The 23353-nt window shown below is 43.8% G+C and overlaps 2 protein-coding genes across 5 annotated transcripts in view; one reads left to right on the top strand and one right to left on the bottom strand.

Moving 5' to 3' along the window:
* jv (javelin) overlaps nucleotides 1-22408 on the bottom strand; it is a 28346-nt gene extending 5938 nt beyond the window's left edge. For 2 of the 3 annotated variants that reach the window (XM_076372730.1, XM_076372731.1), the window contains exons 1-2: nucleotides 22266-22406; nucleotides 579-797 (exon numbers count right to left, since the gene is read on the bottom strand). In XM_076372730.1, the coding sequence (XP_076228845.1) occupies nucleotides 579-797; nucleotides 22266-22324 (278 nt within the window). In that variant the 5' untranslated portion in view covers nucleotides 22325-22406. Of the gene's footprint in view, nucleotides 1-578; nucleotides 798-22265 lie in introns of all 3 variants that reach the window. The other variant, XM_076372732.1, reaches the window with a different exon arrangement.
* The window catches only part of MCU (mitochondrial calcium uniporter), a 76002-nt gene that overhangs the window by 29767 nt on the left and 22882 nt on the right, over nucleotides 1-23353 (top strand). The gene's annotated exons all lie outside the window — the stretch shown is intronic.

Below are 23353 nucleotides of genomic sequence, written 5' to 3'. Positions count from 1 at the left end.
ACGTGGAAAAGTGGATCGAGGATATGGAACGTTGCTTGTTTTAATTCAATGCTCCGTCCCCCGCGCACGGATTCTACTAATTCGAATATGGCTAACGTCTGCCCGTTGTTTCGCGTTCCTATTTAAACCGCGGATATTACAGGGCTGTGTGTTTTTGAAAAATTGCTCGGTTCCAATCAATTTGCGTCGCGCCGTGAAAAATAAATAAATATGGAACCGCGGTGTCGCTTATATTTTGTAGCCAGCGGAAACAGTGAGTAATGGACAGACCGTGAGATAGCAGGTCCAACGAACGTGTGTAATTAATTGCGCCAAAAACAAAGCTTCGTGTATAAAATTCTATTGTTCATTGATGAATTTCGGTATAAAAATGATTATCCTCGTTTCTCGTGTCGCTGTTACGAATTATACTTTAACGACTAACATTCATTTTTATCGAATCAACAGACTATTTACGCAAGATATTTAAATTGCCTTTCCATGATGTCACGGTGTTTGTCCTTTTTCTATCTGTTTGATCGAAGACTAACGCAATCCTATGAGCTCATGGCAGCTCCTCGAGCTTCGTCGGAACTCACCTGTCCTTCAGCGAGTTTCTATCGATCAGCTTGGCCCTTGGTATCAACTGATGCCTCCTGGGCAAATCGAACGTCGATTGCCCGAGTCGGAAGTGGTGGGACTCTCGATCTTGTCGAGATTCGTCCTCGGATATCACCGCAAGGCTCCTCGTTCGCTTTAAGAGCTTCCTGCGGTCCTGCGTGGACTGCGCCGAATGGGCCTCGTGTCGTCCCCCTTCTCTGTAATTTCAGGAATTAACGGTTACAATCCTCGGATCCTCCAATTGAAATTGTTTCTATTGTAACTGACACAAATTTTAGACTCTTATCTGATACGACTATAAATAAATTAGAGAAATAAATTAAATAAATGTTCCATTTAATGGTACGTGGATATCTATTCGTTTATAACCGATTTCAATTTTTTGTATGTTTAAGTCGTTGTGGAGATTTTAGAATAGGAATGTTCATGAGACTTGCACTTGTATCAATAGTAGCTCGACAGTTAATGGTGTCGAGTTAGTTTTTATTGATAACAGCATCATAAACGTATGTTATTCCCAGGAATAACCTGAAAGTCAGCTGTCACTCTTGCGTCAATGAACTCGCTGGTCGCCCCAATTTGTCTAACAAGCAACAGGATTCCGAGGTCTAGTTAGCTGTCGCAGTCGGAAGAACAAATTCCTCGCGAAACCATTGAACTATTTCGTTGACCGTCATGCGCAAATGGAAACAGTTGATCGAACGACTAATCTGCGCACGGTAATTCACAGGAGAAAATAGAACCCCGCTGCACAATCACAGTTTCGGTCGCAGGAACGAAGGATCCAATAGCATCCAAAAAACACCGATGCAGTTTGTTACCTAGAAAAATAACTACTCCAATTCCCCACCCTCTAATTAATCTAGAGGGAATTCTGCGTGGAGTTCGTATTCGTTATCGAGAAACTCGATACATAGCTGTCGGTTCGTCAATGAAAAATTTTCGAACGCGAGATTTGAAAAGTTTGATATCTCTCGATTATAAAATTCCACAAATTCGACGTTTCTCAACGAGTAACTTCTGAAATTCGAATGTTCCCAACAAGAAATGTCTAAAATACGAATCTTCCTAATGAGAAACTTTTAATATTACACATTTCCAAGTTTCAACGTTCCCTAATAAGAAATCTGTAAAATGAATTATTTGAAATGACTTCTTCTGAGTTTCCTATTTATTTTAAACGCCGTGTTCTTTCATCTCCTCGGCGAAAGCTGGAAGTTTAACAAAAAACCTTATCTGACGTCGACGCCGGCAATCTCCTCGATCCGCCGACAAATTGAAACCGCTCCCGTGTAATCCTGCACGAGCGTTGAATTCGATTTGCTTTCGCCGCATCCACGACAACAGATTTACACGGGCGACCTTGCGCATTCCCCTTCGTGCATCGTATTCCTGCATGCGCCGTGATTTCCGCGACAGGATTATGAAATCCCCGCGCGGATTCACGGATCAGGCCTTCGTGCCGACGTCTCGTGCACGTCGGCGACACGGTAGCATTCATTATTGAAACACGATACTTCGAACAGTGCACCGTGGCAGCAGCGAGGTCCTTGGAATGCAACGCTAATGGCGCTCGGTGCTTCCGGCAATAACGAAACAATCGGAGATCTGTTTTATGCAGAGGAATTTTAAATATTACTCATCGATTTCGATCTACTTCTCGTTTCAAAGTCTCTTAACGAGGCTCTAAAATTAAATATCGTGTATCTCTTTTAACTACGGCCGAGTTTCCTGATTCTCTTGTCGACGAGAATCCTTTGCTCGATGTTGCTTGATTCTAGACTTCCTTTAAGATTGATCTTAACACATTGCGTACCGGTAACGAGAAATCTCGTTTTTATATAGACACTTAGCAACTTCGCTAATTACCACAGCATTGAAATAATATAAAATTTAATTCGAAATGATTGTCTATTTAAAATATATTACATAACAATGTGGTGTCTGAAAATTGCCATCCACACAATTCAGTTTTCTGAAAATTAGCCGGTACGCAGTGTTAAGGATAATGAATAACGATGGTCAACATGGAAAGGAATTTTCCTTTGGCATTTCGAGTAAAGTGTGTCTTTGAGTTTTGACATTGAAGAATTGTTAAGCATCAAATTTTGTAGTTATATATTATTTAATACAAGGAAGTATTATTAATGATATAGAAAGAATTTCGAACGACAAGACGTCTAAATTCTAAGTCTTTAAAAATTTGTTACAAAATTTTAGAAGACTGTTCCTTAAAAAGCTAGTAATTTGAAATGTTTTTTCATTGATTCTCGACGTCCCTTTCTTCCGTTCGAAGGCACCCATTACACGGTTGATGCTCTTAAATCCGCGCGAGGATCGCTCGTTCTTCCGTGGCTTTTATTCCGCGCACGATTCGCGTCGCGGCCGCGATCTGCATGAAAAATCGGCTCGCAGCACCGGTCCCGCATTTTCGCTGCGCGTAATTCGTCGACGAAGCAGTCAGACTTTTACAATATCTAATGGAGGGGAATATATATTCGCGCGGAATCCGCGAATAAATCGGGAATCGTTTGTCACGCGTTACGCGGATCATTTAACGGACGTGTACACCGACGATGACTACAGCGCGCCTCTCGTATTAACATCGGCACCGAACAAACGAGATCATTAGCTATTTTTTATACATCGAACGGTATTAATTCCTTTTTCCGTTCGACGAGATAGGAAATCGATCTCCTGGAACTGTGGCAAGCTTTATTTTAACCTCTGCTTTGGAAACGTTGGGCCGATTTATCGTGCCTCACGATTTTAAAAAAGTATTTTCAAATTATTGAGTTAGTTTCTGAGTTTCTAAGTTTCTAAATTTCTAAACGATAAATTTTAAAATTTTAAAATTAAATTTAATTTTAAATTAAATTTTAAAATTAAAATTAAACTACTAGGTTTAAAATTAGCTTTGCACTCAGAAGTTTCTCACTAGAAATATTTAACATTTTTTGCCGAGGCGAAGACGATATTCTTTGAAATTAACTCGAAGGGAAATCACAAGTATATTGAGGGACGCTGTTTTATTCCAATATTTCACGTACTGAGGCACTATACAAAGTTCAACATTAAATATCAGATTTTATAGTTTCACTGCGTCAAATCAAGTGGTGACTTAGAGTCACCTCTCGAGTGCAGAGGGTTAGATTCACTAAGTTATGAATTACATTTCCCAAATCCCAAAGTTTAAAATCACATTTGCCAAGGCATCGATCGCATTCCCCAAGTTAGTGAATTCTCGATCGATCCCTCGATGTTCTCGATCTAAATTCTCCCTAATTACATTCTTAATCGAGGGAAAAAGGTTTTCCGGCGAGGAGAAATCGAATATTCCGCGGAGCGGCAATCAATTCCGCATAATATCAGATTAACTGAATCTCATGTCGTGCATCCTCGTTTAATGCATCCTGTTTCCGCGGCGGCCGGCTCGTTTATGCTTTGGTGGCGTGCATCTAACAAGCCGGCTGTCTAATGACGACAGTTCGTAACCGTTTCTTGCGGGCATCGATAATTGATACATTATCGTACTTTTGCGGTAATAATGACGCGGCGAACCGCCGTCCGTACCGTGGTACCGGTCCTTAATCAACGAAGTGGTCACGCAACCGTCGCGCATTCGAGAAACCACGCCTTCGCGGATCTACTTCTACGCATGAACAAGTCGATTAGAATTAACGGGCATTCCTGTAATTTACACGACGAAAATAGACCGCGGAACGCTCGCGCAGGATGCGTTCTGTTAATTGTTTCCGTCGCCGTGGACGGCGAGGAGGAATAACCGATTGATACGTCAGATAGGCCGCGACACCTTTGCAAGCGACTTAAGTACCGTTTAATGCGGATTCTTAGGAGAACACCCGCTCCTCCGCTTTCTTCGTCGTTTTGTTAAATATTCATGATACAGAAATGAACCGCGTATCGCGTACGCGGTAGTTACACTCCGAAGATAAGCACCGCGAAGCATGCTAACGGCAATAAAATAAAAGCTTCACTGACATTTAATGAAACTCTTGTTTCGTCGGATCGCCGATTAACATCTTTATGCATAGATCGAATGTCCGATTAATTCTGTTTTACGCGGATGCATAATTAGGCGCTGGGCTTGACACGAACGTACTTACGCGACTAAGTGCAACGAATGGGAAAAAAGACATGGAGATTAGGGCAGAAATCGTAATAGATACGCGGAGAGTGCACGATTACACGAACTTCAGGTTTGGATGTGGTTTCTGTTTAGGAGACCAAATCGATGAATCAGAGATACGATTGAGTGGATGGAAAGAGGAGCGATTGCGATGATTCTTCGGTAATAAACTTCGATAATAATAAATAAACGGTGAAAACTTGATCCACTTTCCAGGTTAATTAGGCGAATAAGCTGCGTGACACCGGGACGGCTATCACATAATTCGTGTCGAGCCTGTTCCGTGACGAAATACGCAAACACAGGCGCTTGCCATTCGCATGCTAATGAGAATGGGTATTGGCTGCCGCAGGAAATATAAATGCTTATACCCGAAAGAAAAATATATTACATTTTTCCTTTTAATAACATTACTCGTAACTTCGCGACAGTTGAAGGTTTCATAGGTCAATATGACTTTCAGTTTCTCAAATTTTTCCACCGGCGAGCTTCCGAACTTCACAAAAGCATTCGATCACTCTGCTCCGCCTGCAACTCTAACTTTGCATCGCCCTCTGTGCATTTAATCTCCTTGACATACAAATAGCTTAATTATGCTTCTCAGTTTCTCGAATTTTTCAACTATCAAGCTTCCAAACTTCGCAAAAGTATTCCATCACTCCGCTTCACCTGCGATTCCAACTTTACATTTCCTTCTGTGCATTTGATCCCCTTGACATACAAATAGCCTAATTACCGAGGCGAAATCAACAACAGACTAATTCATTTGTTCCGTTTGAACGGGAGTTTACAGTAATGTATTCTGAAAGAAAACGAAATCGACTTCGCGTCCAGTTTTTCAGGTAATTAAGACAATTATTCGACGATGTCGATCTCTCGGCACGATTTTCCTTCGAATCGATAAGTATCCTTGACGGGGCGGGGCCGCAAAAAGAAATCAACCTCTCGGGCACGGCGGAACCGCGAATTTTTCCGCTCGAACGGCGCGCGACCGCACGTAAACGCGTCCTTTCGACCGGCTACGCGGATCCTCGAGGCCGGGATGCAAATCCTCGTCTCATTGTGTTCAGCTGAGCACGGCGAGTCGTTACGTAAGATTTTCGTCGAGCTATCCCGGCCACTTTAACGAGCCTTTTTCCGTGCCACGTGAACCGACCTCCGGTGTCGCTTTATTTTTTACTCGTCCCGCGGAAAACTTTTCCACTTTTGCCCGGCGTGCTGCTTCTCCGAGACGCAGGCCTTCGCAACTACCGAATACTCCGATCTCTCATTTCCTATTAAAACTTCGGGGTCCAAACAGCTGCCGACGCCATTTTGGAGGCAAGAGCTGGGAACGATGAATTCAGGGGAAATCCATATTTCTACCTTATTTTCCATTCCCCCTGGAACATTATTTTCCCTTTCATCTCGAGCTACCTCCAGGTATTGCAAGACTCCTGGCCTTTCGTTTTCTAATGAAACTTCTAGATTCTAGCAGCCGCTGACGCCATATTGGCAGCAAGAACCGATAATGAATTTTGGATGAACCTTACCTCATTTTCACCTCTGCAAAACCTTTTCGCTTTCGTCTCAAGCTAGTTTTTGGCACTCGAAAGAGAAGATTCTTCTTTTTCATAAAACTTTGAGACTCGAATGGTTGCCGCCATATTGGAAGCATGAAAATAGTGAACTCAGGATGAATCCTGATTTTGCATCATTGGTACTAGGGAATTATTTCTGCCCTCATATCGAGAAGAACGACAAGAAGACATCCTCTAATGCGGATTTCCCGGGGAATTAAATTTTCACGTGATAAACTTCGCACTGGAACTTTGGGAGCTGAAAGTTCGCGTCGTATTGGAGACTCGGCAGCTTCAGCGTTAATAAATTCATGATAAATCGTTGTCACCGTTCTTCGCATACAGAAGAGTGAATTAGAAGTTACCTCGTAGGCCTGAACTTGGCTGGCGCGATAAAAAGTTGTTTTCCTGGGCGGCGAATTACCCAAGAGAACCGATTTCTCCTTCCTTATCTTCCATCGATTATGCGGCTCGGTTCTGCATTAATAAATGATTTCCCAGATTTTCGTGATTACGATTACACGTGAAATTTCAGGAGTTTCCATTCCCTTCGTTCGCGAGGTGTTTCCGTTGCCGTCGAGCGAGGAGAAACGAAAAGTGAAACAGCCTGGGCAAATGGCGGCGTTCGGCGAAGGATGCAAATAGACATTTATTCGCCTTGTCTCTTCGAGGAAAAATGATTCACCGCGAGTTTGCCGGCGGTGACATTTCATTCGGACGGTGCTCGATCGTTGGTGACCGCTGCGAATCGATCAGCCGTGCAACCTCAAGTGGGAAAATTACAGCTGACGGTCTTATCCTATTTTTCGCGGTGCAGCGTTTAAAATCGACCGTGCTCGTACCACGTGGACCGTGAAAAACGCAGGGAACGTCTCGCCCCGTAATTCGAATCGCCTAATCGTTCACGCGCGATCAACGCGACCCAATTCCTCTCGGAAACATTGGCGCGCGAATCGATCTTATCGAGTGCATCGCTCGTGCGAGCGAGTTCCACTCACCTGATGGCCTTTTAATATTAAAAAACTTCTGTTACATATTACTAACGTAGAATCATTATCGCGATACTTCCTTCGATTCTTCGTTTCGTCGATAGAATTAATATTTCTCTACCAGACATTCGATTACTCCGTTAACTCCTGTCCAGTCGCGATTATCAATGATATTAACAATACCTTCCATCGGATGTTATATCAAATTAGATTAGGTCTCGCAGTATTAGACCTTATAATAGATTCCCAGTACCTGCAGCCAAGAGAAACGCAAATAGACCAATGTTTTCCAACTATCGAGCATGACTCGTTAAAGATGATCTCCACGGTCCATTCGTTCCATGGTCACTGATAAAATAACTGAGAAGTCTTTAATACCCAGGATCAAGCATGAAGACTTCCCTTCTCCCTCGCCTTTGTCCAGCTAATCCATGCGGAACTTCGGCCCGAAGTTTAAGCGATCCCCATAGGACCGAAACGAAGGAAAACGCAGCTGGTAAATGATGCATCGGCCCGATGAAATCTCGCGAGAGAAATTGAATACTCGAGTACCGCGTGTTCCGGCGCATGCAAATTATATGCACTAGGGCCTGCACTGCTTCGAACGAGTGTTTAACAGGTTCAACATCTGTCGCTCGACATTATAGGATTCCACTGATCTATAAATTATTCATCGATTGACTGCACAAAACGAAAATTAGGAAAACTTCATAAGCGAGAATTCCAATAAAATTAGACACTCGAGAAGTCAGTAACTTCGGCTTGTAAATATCTCGTATCACAGAACCTCCATCATCCGACATAATAGACAAATCCGTTTCGATGATCGATTCTTCAAATTACCGAGCAAGGAGAATCAAACGTACGATAATCGTCCCTTAAGATGACTGATATTCGCATAATCAACGTGCGTTCTAATCGCGCGATTTCACAACGCGAAATACACAAAATGAAGAGATTATAATATCCGACTATTCGATTGAATTGCGTTATCGTTACCTTGTCGAATGTCAGTCCGTTCGGTAACAGTACTTACAATTCAGAAGCGTATTCACGTGATCGCTCGATCGAGTGAATTGTAGTAATTCATCGGTGACCCCCGCGGCATTCTGCCCGTTAATAATCTCATGTACATGCAATCGAACGCGTCGCCGTTCTTCCTGCGACCGGCGGGCCCGTTAAAGCGTAGATACGAGCTTCCGGTCGATCGGTCGTCGATCATTGCACTCTCCCGTGTGCAGCCACAAAGGGGAAGGCCTGACCACCGTGCGCGGAGAAACGCGACGGGAATATCCTATGACACGAGCCGGAAGAAGTTCCGCGGTCTAAACAGTCTCTGTGCTCTCGTCGCTGGAAACTCGCCTCGTTCACGGGTCGAGGGAGTTCGAGCACGATGGTAGGTGTTCGACGACGCCTACTATTGCTTCGGAGGATGTAGGACTGGTTTCGACACTGCGGACGATAATTAGGGGGCCGCGGCGGGGAAGAAGCACTTTGTTCCCGGTGTTTGAGGACGACGGGAGGATCGCGCTGATGAAATCCCCTTGATACGTTTGATGAGCTATTGGAACCACTGAACAGTTCAATTAACTGAGTAGTTTGTGCCTTTTCGTATAAGTTAGAACGGTGATTGAAATTCTGATTGATCTATGCTTTGGTCCTTTGCGCTCGACAGGTGATTTGATCACTGGATTCGATGTAGCAAAATTCTAGTCTGAATTCTAGTCTTCAAATAAAGTAGCTTTGTTTCTTAACCTGTTAACTGTGGAATTTAGTTTGAAAAACCTCTCATTCTCCGTGCAATAAAATAAAAAAAGGAGCCGGTACTAGAGTATATTTTAACCCTTTGCACTCGAGAGGTGACTCAGTCACCATTTGATTTGATACAACAAAATTACAAAGTGTTATATATAATATTAGGTTTTGTACAATGCATCAATATGTGAAGTATTTATAAAATAGCTTCGCTTCTTAATTTACGTATGTTTTCTCACTAGTTCGTTTCAAATAATGTTTCATCGGAAAGTGTCGAATGTTTCTAGCGAAAAGCAAAACAAAGAATTACATGTGTATCTGAAAGAGTAAAGAATTCATCGTTGAAAGAATCAGTATCATTCCAAGCTTTAAGATGACGCGTGTACTCGTCAAACACAGTTGACTGGTTAATTTACTAGTTTCAAAGAATGTAGTTTACGTGTCATTGAGGATGAATATTTCTAGTGGAAAACTATCGGTTGCAAAAGGTTAGAGTATTCATTGGAAGACGAACCTGTTCAGCGATTTCTTAAGGAAGTATATCTCTTAGATAATACACTGGAAGGGGATATTCTTTTAACTGTGGCAATTTCGGTGTCAAAGTACGTTATGAATATTGTTTCTTTATATTCTTTTTGTGTGGTTACGAAATCCTTCGTGACATTATTATGTGGCAGAAATGGTACATGCAACCTGGATGTTACATCACATATCGCTAATCGCAGAGTGCGACTCGTTTACCTGTCGCGACACTTTCTATTCGGTCGATTGCCCTACGTAATTCCGTTCTGTAAGTGTGGGAAATTATCCAAAAGCGAGGTAACAAGCGAAATACCGAGAGCGATCGGTTTCCACCGGTTCCCTTCGTTTCCGCGTTAAAACACTTTTACCTCGCCGCACACCTTCCCTTTAATAGTCATTTATGCTGCCGGCGGTATGAATCGTAAAACATCCAATTATTCCGAACGGCGTGGCTCTCAAACGGCCGTCCGCGCGAGGAACAATTTCAATCTCGCAGTAATTAAGTTCCCATTCAATTATCCTCGGAACAAAATTTACCTGTTACCTGGCAGTTCAAAACAAATTTCAATACCGTGGCGCGTCGGTAGTTGATCGAATCCTGCAGCTGCCGGTAGCCGTGTCTAATTGAACCGATTCGTAATGTTCGCCGGATAAATGCCCCTTTAACAGAACCAGCTGACACACGAGAATCCTACGGGGCAATCAAGAGATTCCTCGAACCCTAAAAAGTAGTTAGGACATTGCTAGAATCCTAGAAAGTAGCCGAGAAATTATCAGAATCCTAGAAAGCAGTCAAGAAACTATTAGAATCCTAGAAAGTGGACAAGAAATCACTAGAAAATCCTACGAAGAAATCGGGGAATTACCAGAGTCCACGAAAGAAGCCAAGGAACTATTAGAATCCTATGAAAAAAAGGTGAAGAACTTAGAATCCTAAAAAGTAATTACTAGAATCCTGCAAAGTAATCGAGGAATTACCTCTAGAAAGTAGTCAAAAACTTATTAGAGTCCTAGTAATTATGAAATAACTGTAATTCCACGAAGAAACCAAGAAATTACCAGAGTCCCGCAGAGAAATCAAAGAAACAAGTCTCATGGTAAACCCAAAAGCTTTTCAGAGGAAACCAAGAAATTCGAAACTGTCCCAGGCTCCAAAGACCTTAATGAAAAAAGTGTTTCAAAAGGATGCTCCCTCGGTGGCTAAACTGAAAGCGAGTCCGAGTAATTTCTCGTCCTTGAATGAGCCGGTATACGGCGGACTGACGTCCGAGCGGCTTAATGGCGGTCGTTAACGCGAGTTACCAAGAAAGTGTGAATCAATGGTAATTGATTGTCGACTGGGAGATTTCAACAGGATAGATCTGCGCTGGTAGACGCCGTTGACGTCAATTCACCCGATTCTTTTCGCTCGGAGTCTCGGCCGACCTTCGCGCGGCCAGATTCGGATCGCTTACACTTTCAGCGGCAAAAACGGTGATTATATAATATTAAGAAAAAAAGAGAGGAAACGGTGACTAACGATAAGCGCAATCGAGTAGGAACAGCGTCGATTCATTCCGCGATATTAATAAACGCGGTGGAACAGCTTTTTGCATATAAGTTATATAATTCGCCCGATGAAGAGATCTCGAAGTGCGTGCAGCAACGTATTACTTTCCACTTTTGACGGAGATTTAGGGTAATTGGGGATCCGCAGATTAGCCGAACGCGTTGCAACAGGCCGTTTCGAACGGCCGTCGCCGTAGATCATCGGATAACGGGGCAATCTACCTCGAAAGAATCACAAACGCCGCACGGTTCGAATAAGCGAGCAACACCGCGAATTTTAAAACGTTCCCCGGGACAATCAAAACGTCACAGTGCGCATTATCGACGCTCGGATCAGCTGACAGCTAGAAATAACGCAGTGGGAAACGTTTAACCCAGTTTTCCTGTTCGAGATTATTATTCCTCGGTATGAAGAACTATCGGAAGGATTGAATCTTAAACGAACCGAATGCAAATTGAATCTTTTAGCTAATCCTGGTATATTATCAAGTTGATCCAAATATTCTCCCTCGGGTAATTCCAGAAATGAGACTTTCTTTAAACCCACCGTTTCTTCCTCAAGTTATAATGACCTAAAAAATTAATGAACCGTCTCTTACCCAAGTTCTCGTTGGACCTCCCCAGGGAGTAAAAGCTGCGGGATGGATGATCCGGGAGAAAAATCGTTCCGGCGATTTCTACGGAAACACTCGTGGTATCGGGCACTCACGTGAGCGCAAAAAGTACGATCGATCACTCTTCGAGCGGTCGACAAGTCCGGCCGAGATGAAGATTATCGGGAACCCCGTGGACCGTTCTTAATCCAGAAACGGCGCCGCGCCGGCTTTTCACTTTCTCGTTCGCGCATCGACTGGCGGATATCGCTTGTACCTGGCCGGCCGATCGCCACTGTGCACCTGTTCCCTCGACAGGACAACGTGTACCGTGTCTCCGCTCGATTGTCCATCTAGTAGTGGGAGTAGTACACCTTAGCCAGTCAGTGACGTCACCGATCTCCGGACTCGGAAGCACGGGAAGTTAAGGTTGCGGCTGTAGCGAACGCGTATTTGCTTTCTTGGCGAACTTCACGCAGGGATTAAAGTATCCCAAAGTGAATTCTCATTTTTCATTAATTGTTGGTTTCATTGCGATTGCTAAGGAATTGCTGTTTCCAGAGTATTAACCCTTTGCACTCGAGGAGCGCCTTACAGTCACCTAATTCGTCGCAGCAAATATAAAATTTTCAATTCGATGTTAAACCTTGTGTAATCAACACATGAAACATAAAAGTAAAATAGTTCTGTCTCTTAATTTATAGAAGATAGTCAATTGTGTTAGTTGCGAAAAATGTCGTTGATATTTAGTCAGAAAGTAATGAATACTTTTAATGAGAAATATCGTCGAATGCAAAGGGTTAATGTTGTTGCTAAGATGTCAGTGTAGTCTGCAAAGTAATACTGTAGGTACCAAGAAGATACCCTAGTTTCGAAAGCAATAGTGCAGTTTCCGAAGCAATCCCGCAGTTACCAAAACAATATTCCAGGTACCGAGGCAATACTGTAGCTCAAAGGGACCGAACCTATTAATCAGTCACAGTGATCAAACACGATTTGTTCCAAGCTTTCATCACAGTGAACTTCGACTTACACTATCCTTGTAGCATCAACTTTCTTTCAACAGTGGCAACCCCTCGATTTCTGAAATTTCTCCTGGGAATCGCGAATTAACGGGCGCGCAGCGCGCGCTGCGCCACGTTTCACCGGTTCCGAAATCCAATTTGCCGCGGATGGAAGTTCGTAATGAAGTTTCCGTGGGAATTCGCGGGGCTGCGATATCTGACGCTTATGTTTTATGGCAGCTCGGAGTTTCAGGACATTTCATGCGAAACATTTTTTCCATGATACGATAAACGTTTTGGGAATACCGATGCACGTTTAGAGTCTTCACTTTGGAAACGGTGAATTTTGTTAACGATACGCTAAGCAATTTACTAATCCGCTAATAGAGCTTCTTTAAATATTCTTAACCCCTTGACCTATGATTTCTTTCGCAACTATGATAAGACTACTTTGTCGTTAATAATTTAGTGGAAAAATGAGAAAAATTCTCGGTGTATCGTATGTATTTACTTGCTCTAAACTATAATAATTAATAAAAGAAAAGTAATATTTAATTCAAAAGAATTGAGTTATATTTATGTTTGTTATATTATCTCTGAAATCTTCAAGTCTGATACAATATTATAAGGCAAGAGGTTAATTTAACTCTCTATTACCTGGAATCGCTTTAAACCCACCAATTTTATAGTAATTCAAAAGTCTCCAGCATTCTATCGTCAAACTGGACATACGACTCTAGGATCCTCTGTGCTAGACCCATCTATTCAGCTCGTCAGCGTTAAATCTTGATTCGGAGTCCTCTTTTTCTTCCTCCTGCGAGCGTCACGATTTCCTTCCGTAATTGCTGAAAAATAAACGCGCTCCCCCGCGGAACAATGGCGTCGGGGGGACGTTATTATTCCGAGCAGCGAGGATGACGTGTCAGGGGCGTCCGGACAATGCTCAATGTCGAAGACCAGCGATGAGACTCGAAGGACTTAGATGAGTATCGGCCGGCGCGCGCTGGTGAAAAGCCGAGGGTCAAGTGGCAACGACCGTGTGCCATATTCGCCAGGATTTAACAAGGACCGGCTGACTTGGGGACAGTGACGAGCGATGAATGATCAAACGGACGATACAATGGACCCGTCCCCGACGGGAAATCCTATCGGACGCCTGCCGTTTTGCAGATATTAATCGACGGATTGTCTGGACGAAGGCCAATCATCGGCGATTACCAGTATCGACAGCGATGTTTATTCGTTGCGCAACTTTTACCGATGAGCAAAGATGTTTGATCGTTTCGACGCTTCAGGCCTTCGCGAAGATCATAGTTTCAGCTGGAAAGGCAGTCAGCGTAGTCTTCTCTGATTATAGAAATGTATACTGTAATTGTATAATATGAATTGAGAAATGCGAAGCAATACGATCGTTGCTTCTGTATGTCTAAACTGGGAATCAATGAAAATGAATGAAATTGGTTCTACAATAGAGAATTGGCCTTTTTGGTAATTACGAACAGTATCAAGCAATTGATTCGATTTTATTTCTCTATAACCGTGGAAGCAAATTTATTGAGATTTTAATTGATCTATGTTTTATTTTGCGTGTCGCAGCTCTATCTTTCGATAATCATGAAAGAGATCAGTTCTAGTGTCAAATATGAGAGGTGCCGTTCTACTCGCAAACCACTAGTTTCCCGGTAATCGGAAATATTGTTGAAGTATAAGTTGGTAATTGTATTTGACGACTGAGATCTCGGAAGAACGAAGAAAATAGACGCTGTTTGTTGATTCAGCGGACTCCGACGTCGATAACTGATTGGACAAATGAGCGATTAGAACGTACTCTGAAAGATGAGGAAATGTATGCGACCGGCTGAAGTTCATTTATGCTAATAACGGTCGCGGACGAGTGTTAATAAGTGTCGCATGGAAATCCCGCGCATGTCCGTGATCTTCTTAGAAAGCGCGGAAAATAATCTCCGAGATGTCACAGTCATCGACCATAAAAGTCACGCTTCGGTTTTATGCAAATTCAGACCTTCCGAGTGTTTTTATAACGATCGTCGATAATCGCTGATTTATTATATGTTTGTTATTTGCGAACCTCGATCTGAATTACGATGAATAAACGTCAACAACATCGCGATCCGATGCGCGCGAGATCTCGGCTGAAAGTCACAGAGCCATCCAATTTCCCAGTATTCGATGAGAAAGGAATTACCATTGTTCCCGGCTGCATTGTCCGTCGGCGACAGAACTACTTTTCATCCCCATTCGTTATTCATCAATCGAATCCTCTCGACGTCGCGAATTGTCGCTGCGGGAAACGTAACTTCTGCGCCGCGCACAGCTCGGAAACGATCTAATTCAGTGTCTCTCAACCTTTTTTGGATCAAGCACCACCTCGACGTATAAAAAACCTCAATATCCTTCCTCCAGCATCATAATAAATTCAAATCAAAAGGAGTTTAACATTAATACATGCAGCTATATCGCTGGTATCTTCTCGGTACATAGAAGTTGTCAATAATTTATTCCCACTAAATATAAATATTTTCTCCATTGCTCAGTAAAATATTCGAATTCCACTTTGGGAAACAGAATAATACGGTAGAACCTTGATTGTTTAAATTCTCGATTATTTAAATCGATTAGTGATGCTTTTGTTCGTCTGTCTAATTATCCAACGAATACAATGGTTATTGGAACCATTCCATTGGTACCATTAATTTGGATAGCTGAAGATCTACCATACTGTATTCCCAACAGCTGAGTGAGTATAGAAAATGAAAGAGACGTTGAGAGTAATAAACGAATATTAATATTAATATTGTTATGTACATTCTTAGAGGCACGCGACCACTTTTCCTTTCTCGCGAGGAACTGTTTGTCCCGGCGGCAACAGAATTAGCGGCGCGACGTGTTCGTGTCAAGGACGGCGCACACGGACCAGAACCAGTCCGCTTCTATATCCGTCACGTGCAGATTAATTCTTTCCCCGAACGGGTTGCCATTCCTGAAAAATCCATCGTTCGTTTTATCCGAGCACGCCGACCGTGACACGGTCCAGCCTGTCTAAAACCAACGGTCCGCTTAATTATTCAACCTTTTCCGGCTGCGCCTTGCGACACACGGCAGAAAAACTACGGAACACGGATAAATGAGACGCATTCAGTGATCGAACGGAATGCGTTGGATCAATTGGAAAGTTTTTTTCTCCCTCTTCCCTTTTATACGAGTCAGCGGAATGAAATTCTCTCGAATCAATTGTTTTCCATTCAGTTTTAAACGCTCCGGATCGGAGCAGCTTCTTTCCCGACATGGAAAATCACTGACGAATAATTTAACGATAATAACAATCTCATTAATGAAGACGTCAAATGGAAGCTGACAAACATGAGCATCAATTCTTTCGACTTCGAATTACGTACTCTCTCTTTATTGTCAATGATTCTGACTTAAAGTAAACATGGATATAGATGAAACGTACAATTCTCCTTTATTCCTATTAAATTACTAACAACAAACAGAATCGCTAATTCTATGGAGTACAGTTATAAAGTAAATCGCAGTACAGAGGTTCAGTAACGTCAGTCCAAGTGCATTTGCAAACGAAAACGGTCCATTTAAGCCAGAAATTCGACGCTGTTCACCAGCGCAAACGGGAAAATTCCATTTCCGTTGTGAAATCCACTTACGGGAGATTGCCGTAGCACCCTTAACCGAGCGAAAGAGCTCTAGGAGACTTCTCGCGGCGTCAAAGGTAGCCCCGTTCAATAATCAGAAGAACAAGAAGCCAGGCTAGCCCGACACCAGGAATTTCATTTTTCGTTTCACTCGCGCAGAAGGCGGCTGTCACGTGAGACCGCGAAGAAGAAAGTGACCGTGCTACCTTGGCCTAGGTACCACTTACACCGGAGTCACCTGGACACACGACGGCGCCGATACTTTCCTATCGAATCGGCCAGCCTTTTGTTTCGCTTGTTTCCCTTTGGGTCTCGCATTTCCTTTTCGCTTCGACGAGCATTTTTCCAGGGGGATCGGCGACGGAAAGGGAAACCGCGCCGATCCCGGTCTCCATGGCAATTTTTATTGAAAGAGAATCCCCCTACAAACGCGACGTATCCCCGGCATTTGTATTCGACGCGAGCCGGCCAGCCATTTTGTCGGCGCCCGGCGACGCGGCGGTAAAACCTTCTCCGGCCGATAACTGTTTTCGCATTGACGCGGTCGTAATGGCAGCCCCGGAACGACGTACGAGTAGAAACCGTCACTTTCATATCACGTGGAAGACCGTCGATTTTTATCTAGAAATTCAGTTCAATAGAAACAGAAATTTCGCTGAAAACGATCTGTTCGCTTCGAAAAGCGAATTTTATCAAGCTTCTATCCTGAAGGTGTTTAGTTTCAAGCTATGGATCTCGAAGAATGCTTTTCTCCAAATATTCAATAAACTGGTTAAAGGAACTGTTCGATTTCGCAGCCGTGGATTTTCCAGATGAGAATGGCCACTTTTCCAGAGAAACTCGATCGAAAGAGACAAGAAAACGGCGTTCACGTGTCTCGGAACGATTCACCCGGCGTTCCAGCTTGTATCGCACGCTTTCTCCGACGACTTAATGCGCGGCCCGACTTTTTTTCAATTTTCTCGGTCAAAGACGAGTCGGAAGGGAAACGGTAATCAAGCTTGTGACGTCGCTTTGACGTCCCTCGCGCGGAAAAACTCTTCCGGAGGACGACCGCCTCCCGCGGCGTCTAACTTCTTGCGCTGAACGGGAAACGGCGTCCGCAGCGAATTACCTTTTTCGTCGAGCTTCTTGCAAATCGTGAAGACGCCAGCGGGGATTACGTATAAAAATGAGCGACGCGACGAGAAAATGAAAACAGCGGTTGATAGGAAGACACTGATTAATTCTGTGCACGAGTCACGGTTGCAAATGTCTGTCGCGCGACTGAGGAACGAACGAAAAAAAGATCCCCGAACAACTTTATCCCCTCTTCGGTCCGCTTCCGATGAATCACGTTGCTGAGGGAACCGCCCCGTCCCCCGTTGGACAAACACGCGTGCGATTGAAACAACGAGCAACCCTCGTTCGCCGGGAAACTTGCTCGATTCACCTGGAATCCAGGTGAAATGATTCACAACTCCGGCCGGCACGGTTCCGCGCGGTGCAATTATACCGAACGCCGCGTTCCTGGTTAAACAATGCCCCCCCTGGCATGAAGTAGCGCCAATTATCTCTACTCCAGTGTTTCAATCATCCTGGAACACCGGTTAACGCGCTGTACGTCAGATTTCGCGGAGCGAAGCGGGCGTGACGCGGAAGATAACGATACCGGAAGGTCTCGCCGTTTTTTTATTGGGAAACTTCGCATCGGGACGGCAACAGAAGGCGAGCATGTTCGAAAGTTCGGCGCGCGCGATAACGAAATGTTGTTAAGTAACTCGGAATCCGACTTAATTCGAGATTAAGACAGAACTGGCACCGTAACAACGGAAATCGAAGGGTTTACGCCGCGGAAGAAGTTTGCAGCTTCTTTAATAGAACATCGGACTGTGCAATGGAACTGCGTTCGACATTCTTCGCGCGTTTGGCTCGCTGGATCTTAAGCGGGTCGTGTTACGTTCTTCATCGTGCAGACAAGTTTTCGCATAATTATCCTTTAATTGAATGAATCGCGGCAATTCGATTTGATGGAACAAAGGGAAGAGTTCGTCGCCGGGAAGTTCGGCGGAAAAACTTTTACGCATCCGCCAGGCGGACGGTATTAATTTAATGATTTTGTTATTCAGGTACAGGTAATTTTATCGATCTATCCGTAAACGGGTTTTCGTTTGGAACCTCCCAGGTTCGATCGCCGGAAGGAGCTTCCTCGTGTGCGTGCGTGCGTACGGCCGACGATCTATTCGAGCTTTATCATCGGAGAAATTAATTTCGTGAAAGTGATAAGTAACCCGAGCAGCACGTGTAACGTGACCCTGGGTCGTTGACGCCCGCTGCGCGTCGAGACCGATTGAAATCACTTTCGATTGGAGACCTCGAGCACCGGAAGAGATCGAGGAAGCTGCGGTGAGCAGACCGCGGACTGGAAAATTTTACCCGCGGATTGCCGATCGTTCGTCGCTACACGCGAATCGTCCGCAGTTTCGTCACTCGGACTGCGTTTTATTTATTTCTCGTTTACTTTCTTTTTTATCTGTGTTCTCTCTCCCTTCATCTTTTCTATTCGTATTATTCCTTCTTTAGTTTCTTTTTTATTTAATCGTGTATCGAGTTATCCGAAGAAACAGAGAAATTAGTCTTTTAATTTAATAAATTCTTAATTATTAATTGAAATATGCATCAGTTGCTTGTATGCATTTTTGCGTAGAATACAATGCAACATATAACTAATCACTCGAACGATTGATGTGCGATTGATAATAGATCCACTTCGTATTGAACTACCTAATAACTTTCACACTTTTCTATTACCTTCAAAGTCTGTCTACTTTCCTCTGAATTATTCATACGGCAGAAGGATTGTATTTATACAAATAAATCAAGCTCCTCGTCTGCAAGTTTCCTTTATAAATTCGGCCATTCGTACAGAAAATATTCGCCGGATTCCCCGCGCACGAACGTATTCCCCCGAAGCTTCGCGTCTGATCCCGCGAACGCGACAGGAAACAAAGAAATATTCGAGGAAACTTCGCGTGAGATTTATGTAACGAAACGAGCGCGGAAGGAAACTTCGTGCGCCGCTTCAAAATTGTGTTATCCTTTCCACAAAGGAAAAGAAAGACGAGATACGAAGGTAATCGTAACGTATGAACGACGGGACCGTTCTCGAGACGTCCCCGGGAATAGTGAAACGTCTACAATCGGACGACGGAGAATGATAAAAGGAACACACGGTAAAAATGAGGCGCGATCTCGATCTTCCAGAAAGCAGGATAATGAAACTGTTTTTCGATCGCACGCTCGAGCGGCGTCGCATCAAGGTAAAAGTAGAAAATGGAGACACGCGGGCACGAGCGAGCGCGATTCGTCGCGGATTGCCTGGGTCCCGGATTCCCGTATTCGATCGAGAAACTCGGACTCTTACCCAATGTGGTCATCAATTCTAATATTTCCACGCTTCGCGGATCCTCCTTTACGTAACGCGGCGGCCGCGGAACACGGGGAAAACGAGGGAAACACGGGGGGCACGAGCAAATACGCGAAAATGCGTTAGACGGCCGTAACGAGGGCTCATTATTACGTAAATGGAAATCTTCGGCCGACCGCAAATTGGTTCCGAAGGTAGTAAACGTTCCGCGGACGATCGATCCCGGCGGTTTTGTTTCGCCGCGGTCTCGTTCGAACGTCCATCCTTCGCGGGCCGAGGGTGAACACAATGGCGGCCGGTGGAAAGTTGTCTCGAGGAAACGAAAAATCGCGTGACGTCGGTTTTTTGCGAGTTTCCTGGGCAAAAAACGTGGAAAGCGGACGCCGGTTTGTTCCGCGCTTGGTTCGGGAAGGTCAGGAAAGAGGGACACGGGATGTTGCACAATGGCGCCGCGGTTCCTGTTCTCACAGGAGGCATTCCATGTAAACGGATGACGAGTCGAGCATCTGGGCTTTGCTCGGATTTTCCGAAGTTTCCCGTCGTTGATGGAGTAGTCGTGTTGGGTTTAAAGGTGGAATTGAAATAGCAACCCTTGCGCACTGTTCGATCCCTTACATCGCGATTTCTTTGACTATCCTGCTTGAAGCTTTGGTACGCTGAATAATTAACCGGAATGTAATAACTGATAATTAACTGAATATTCAAAAGAGAAAAATAGTATTTAATCTCGATTCAAATGGAGAAAACATATTTTGTTAATTTCCATTTCTAACCAAGAAAGTGAAATATACTAGTAATGCTGAGATTTATGTAATTATTATGCGCAATTATTATCTCTAACCAATTACGAAATTGGCCTAATCGAAGGCACAGAACTTCGCGTTCTATCGAAATTACAAATCGCATTACAAGCAGTAAAAGCAGAAAAATTGAGTAGAAAGTCTCGCGGATACTTTCAGCGCGCAAGAGAGACACCGGTGAAAAACGGCGCGCGGGCAGTTTCGTTTAACAATAATAATAACAACAACAATAATCATAACTTGTAAGAAACATACATGCGCGCGATGTGCCTCCGTAATTTGCCCGCGCTGATTATTTTCATTGTCAGTGGAACGATCTAAAGTTTCTTCATCCCGAATAACTCTTCTCCGGATTATGATAGCCGTCATGTTTCTTTTTCCATCTGTTTCGTTCTATCCTCCGTGTTTCTCTCTTTTGTTCTTTAACGGGCACGAAGAATTTAACGAGCGTGCAGAGATGCCTCGGAATTCGAATTTAAATTGATTCAATGAATATTTTATGAACGGTTGCGCGCCGAAGGAAAGAAATTCCTGGATTTAGACGCGGCGAAATCCAGATTCGTCTTTCGATCAGAAAAATCCGCCTCGTTTCCTGCTGGGAATAATCGTTTAACGGCCAACATGTCCGCCGATATCCGGCGCGAGGTTCCATCGATGGAAAAACTTCTGCCCTAAAAACCAATATACAATTTCCCCCCTACTTTCCCCGGCGAATCGGACCGTTCGATTGTTCGAAATTGTTCGCCAACTTTCGTTCGGCGCGGCTTTCGACGGTTCGAGGATCGTTTAAAAATAAGTATTACGGCGGTGTCGACTCGGGAACAGAATCATTCGAACGGAAAGCGATCGTAGTTTGCGAACGAAATCAGATAAGGAAACTGTTTCGTTTTCATTAGCTTTTTTCGTGCGATGAATTATCGCTCGAAGAAAAACTAATGTATTCCCCGTGTTGCTTAATCATATTGAAATGCATGCAAAATGATTCGAGCGAGGTGCTATTAGCGTGTCTTTTTTACAGACTCAATGACACCACTTTGTGTGCTCGCTGTTTTATTGTTTCCTTCGGGAACACGGTGTTTTAAGGTGCAAGCGTAAACACTGGAAAATTGAATGTCGAGTGCTCAGCCTTAAGTGTCCTCCAACTTAACGTGTTTCTGGAGCAAGGATGCTGATAACGCGACGAGCGAGAGTTTGGAGTTCTACTTGAGCACGTAATTTAGCGACAAGAAGCTTACGATGGTCGCAGAATTGCTGATGGATCGTTTGCCTAATATATCATCGCGTTATCCTAACGCGTCTCTATGGTTGCCGATGTCGCCGCGCCTGTTCGATAATTCCAGCGCCAATTGATCAAAGTGGATTTGTCGTTAATAAAATTATTAATCGAAATTCACAGGCTTAACGCGACAGGAATAACCTGTCAATAATTCAGTACATCATCTCTAATCAAATGCATCAATTACCCTAGTCCCCCATGCAAACTATAAAACCGCAATTAATGGATTCATATCTTAGTTCACTAATCAATGTATCATCCCCCAGTAAACCATCATTGTTCGTGAAAGAAGAAGCTCTCAGTGGTTCTAGCGTGAAAAAATATCCCTAAGGCCAGTCGAGAAATTCTCGAGAAAGTATTTCGACGATTAAATCCGTGTAATTAAAAAATACCTGGCGTTCTCGGCGAACTCCATTGTCACCTGGCAATAAACGATCTTCACCGCGAACATCTCGCACTGGCATCGTAACACGCGAACTTTCCGCGCTGCTTCAAACGCGGCTCGCACCAGAACAGAAACCGACTGTCCGACCCGAGCGAATTTCGATGCGACGCGACGCGACGCGACGTAGTGTCGTGGCCCTTTGTCCTGCACGCAGCTGCGTGTGTGCACATCAGGTAAAACGAACGGAGAGACGAGTTCCCGTCGAAACGGATATCCGGTGTTCCGCTGTGCCGGCCTCCGCCCCCTGCCCGTTCGTCCCTTCCGATTGTTACCGCGCAGCTCGCCGCGAATTCGCTTCGTTAATAACCATAGGCGTTCATTAATTCAGTCATTCATTGGATCTTTGTTCACCGATCTACGGGAAAGTGAACGTCGATGTCGCGTTCTGTGACATCATGGATTCGTTCGGTTGAGAATCGTTTCACGCGTACGTTCGATGGAAATGTTTTACTGTTCGGAATTTACCAGAAAAAGAAAGAAATTCTGTAGTATTGTGCACTAATTCAGATAAGGATCATTTTAACCCTTTCCTCGTCATTTTTTTCACGTGTACATTGGATAGAAATGTCTTACTGTTCGGAATTTACTAGAAAAAAAAAAGAAATTCTGTGATGTTATGGATTAATTCGGATGAGAACCGTTTCAACCCCTTGCCTCGCCGTTTCTTTCACGCGTACATTGGATGAAATGTTTTACTGCTCGGAATATACTAGAAAAAGAAGGAAATTCTTTGGTATTGTGCACTAATTCTGATAAGAATCATTTTAACCCTTTCCTCGTCGTTTCTTTCACGCGTACATTGGATAGAAATGTCTTACTGTTCGGAATTTACTAGAAAAAGAAAGAAATTCTGTGATATTATGGATTAATTCGGATGATAACCGTTTCGACTCCTTGCCTCGAGGTTTCTTTCACACCTACACTCGATAGAATTCATTTATTATTTATAATTCACTACAAAAAGCACAGTCCCCTATGGAATGACGAATTAATTCACCTAATCATTTTACGCTTTCCCTTATGACTTCTCTCGAA

Source organism: Nomia melanderi, chromosome 12 (assembly GCF_051020985.1).
Source record: "Nomia melanderi isolate GNS246 chromosome 12, iyNomMela1, whole genome shotgun sequence".
NCBI lineage: Eukaryota > Metazoa > Arthropoda > Insecta > Hymenoptera > Halictidae > Nomia > Nomia melanderi.
The sequence above is the reverse complement of the archived record's forward strand: the minus strand, read 5'-3'. Positions and strand labels throughout refer to the sequence as shown.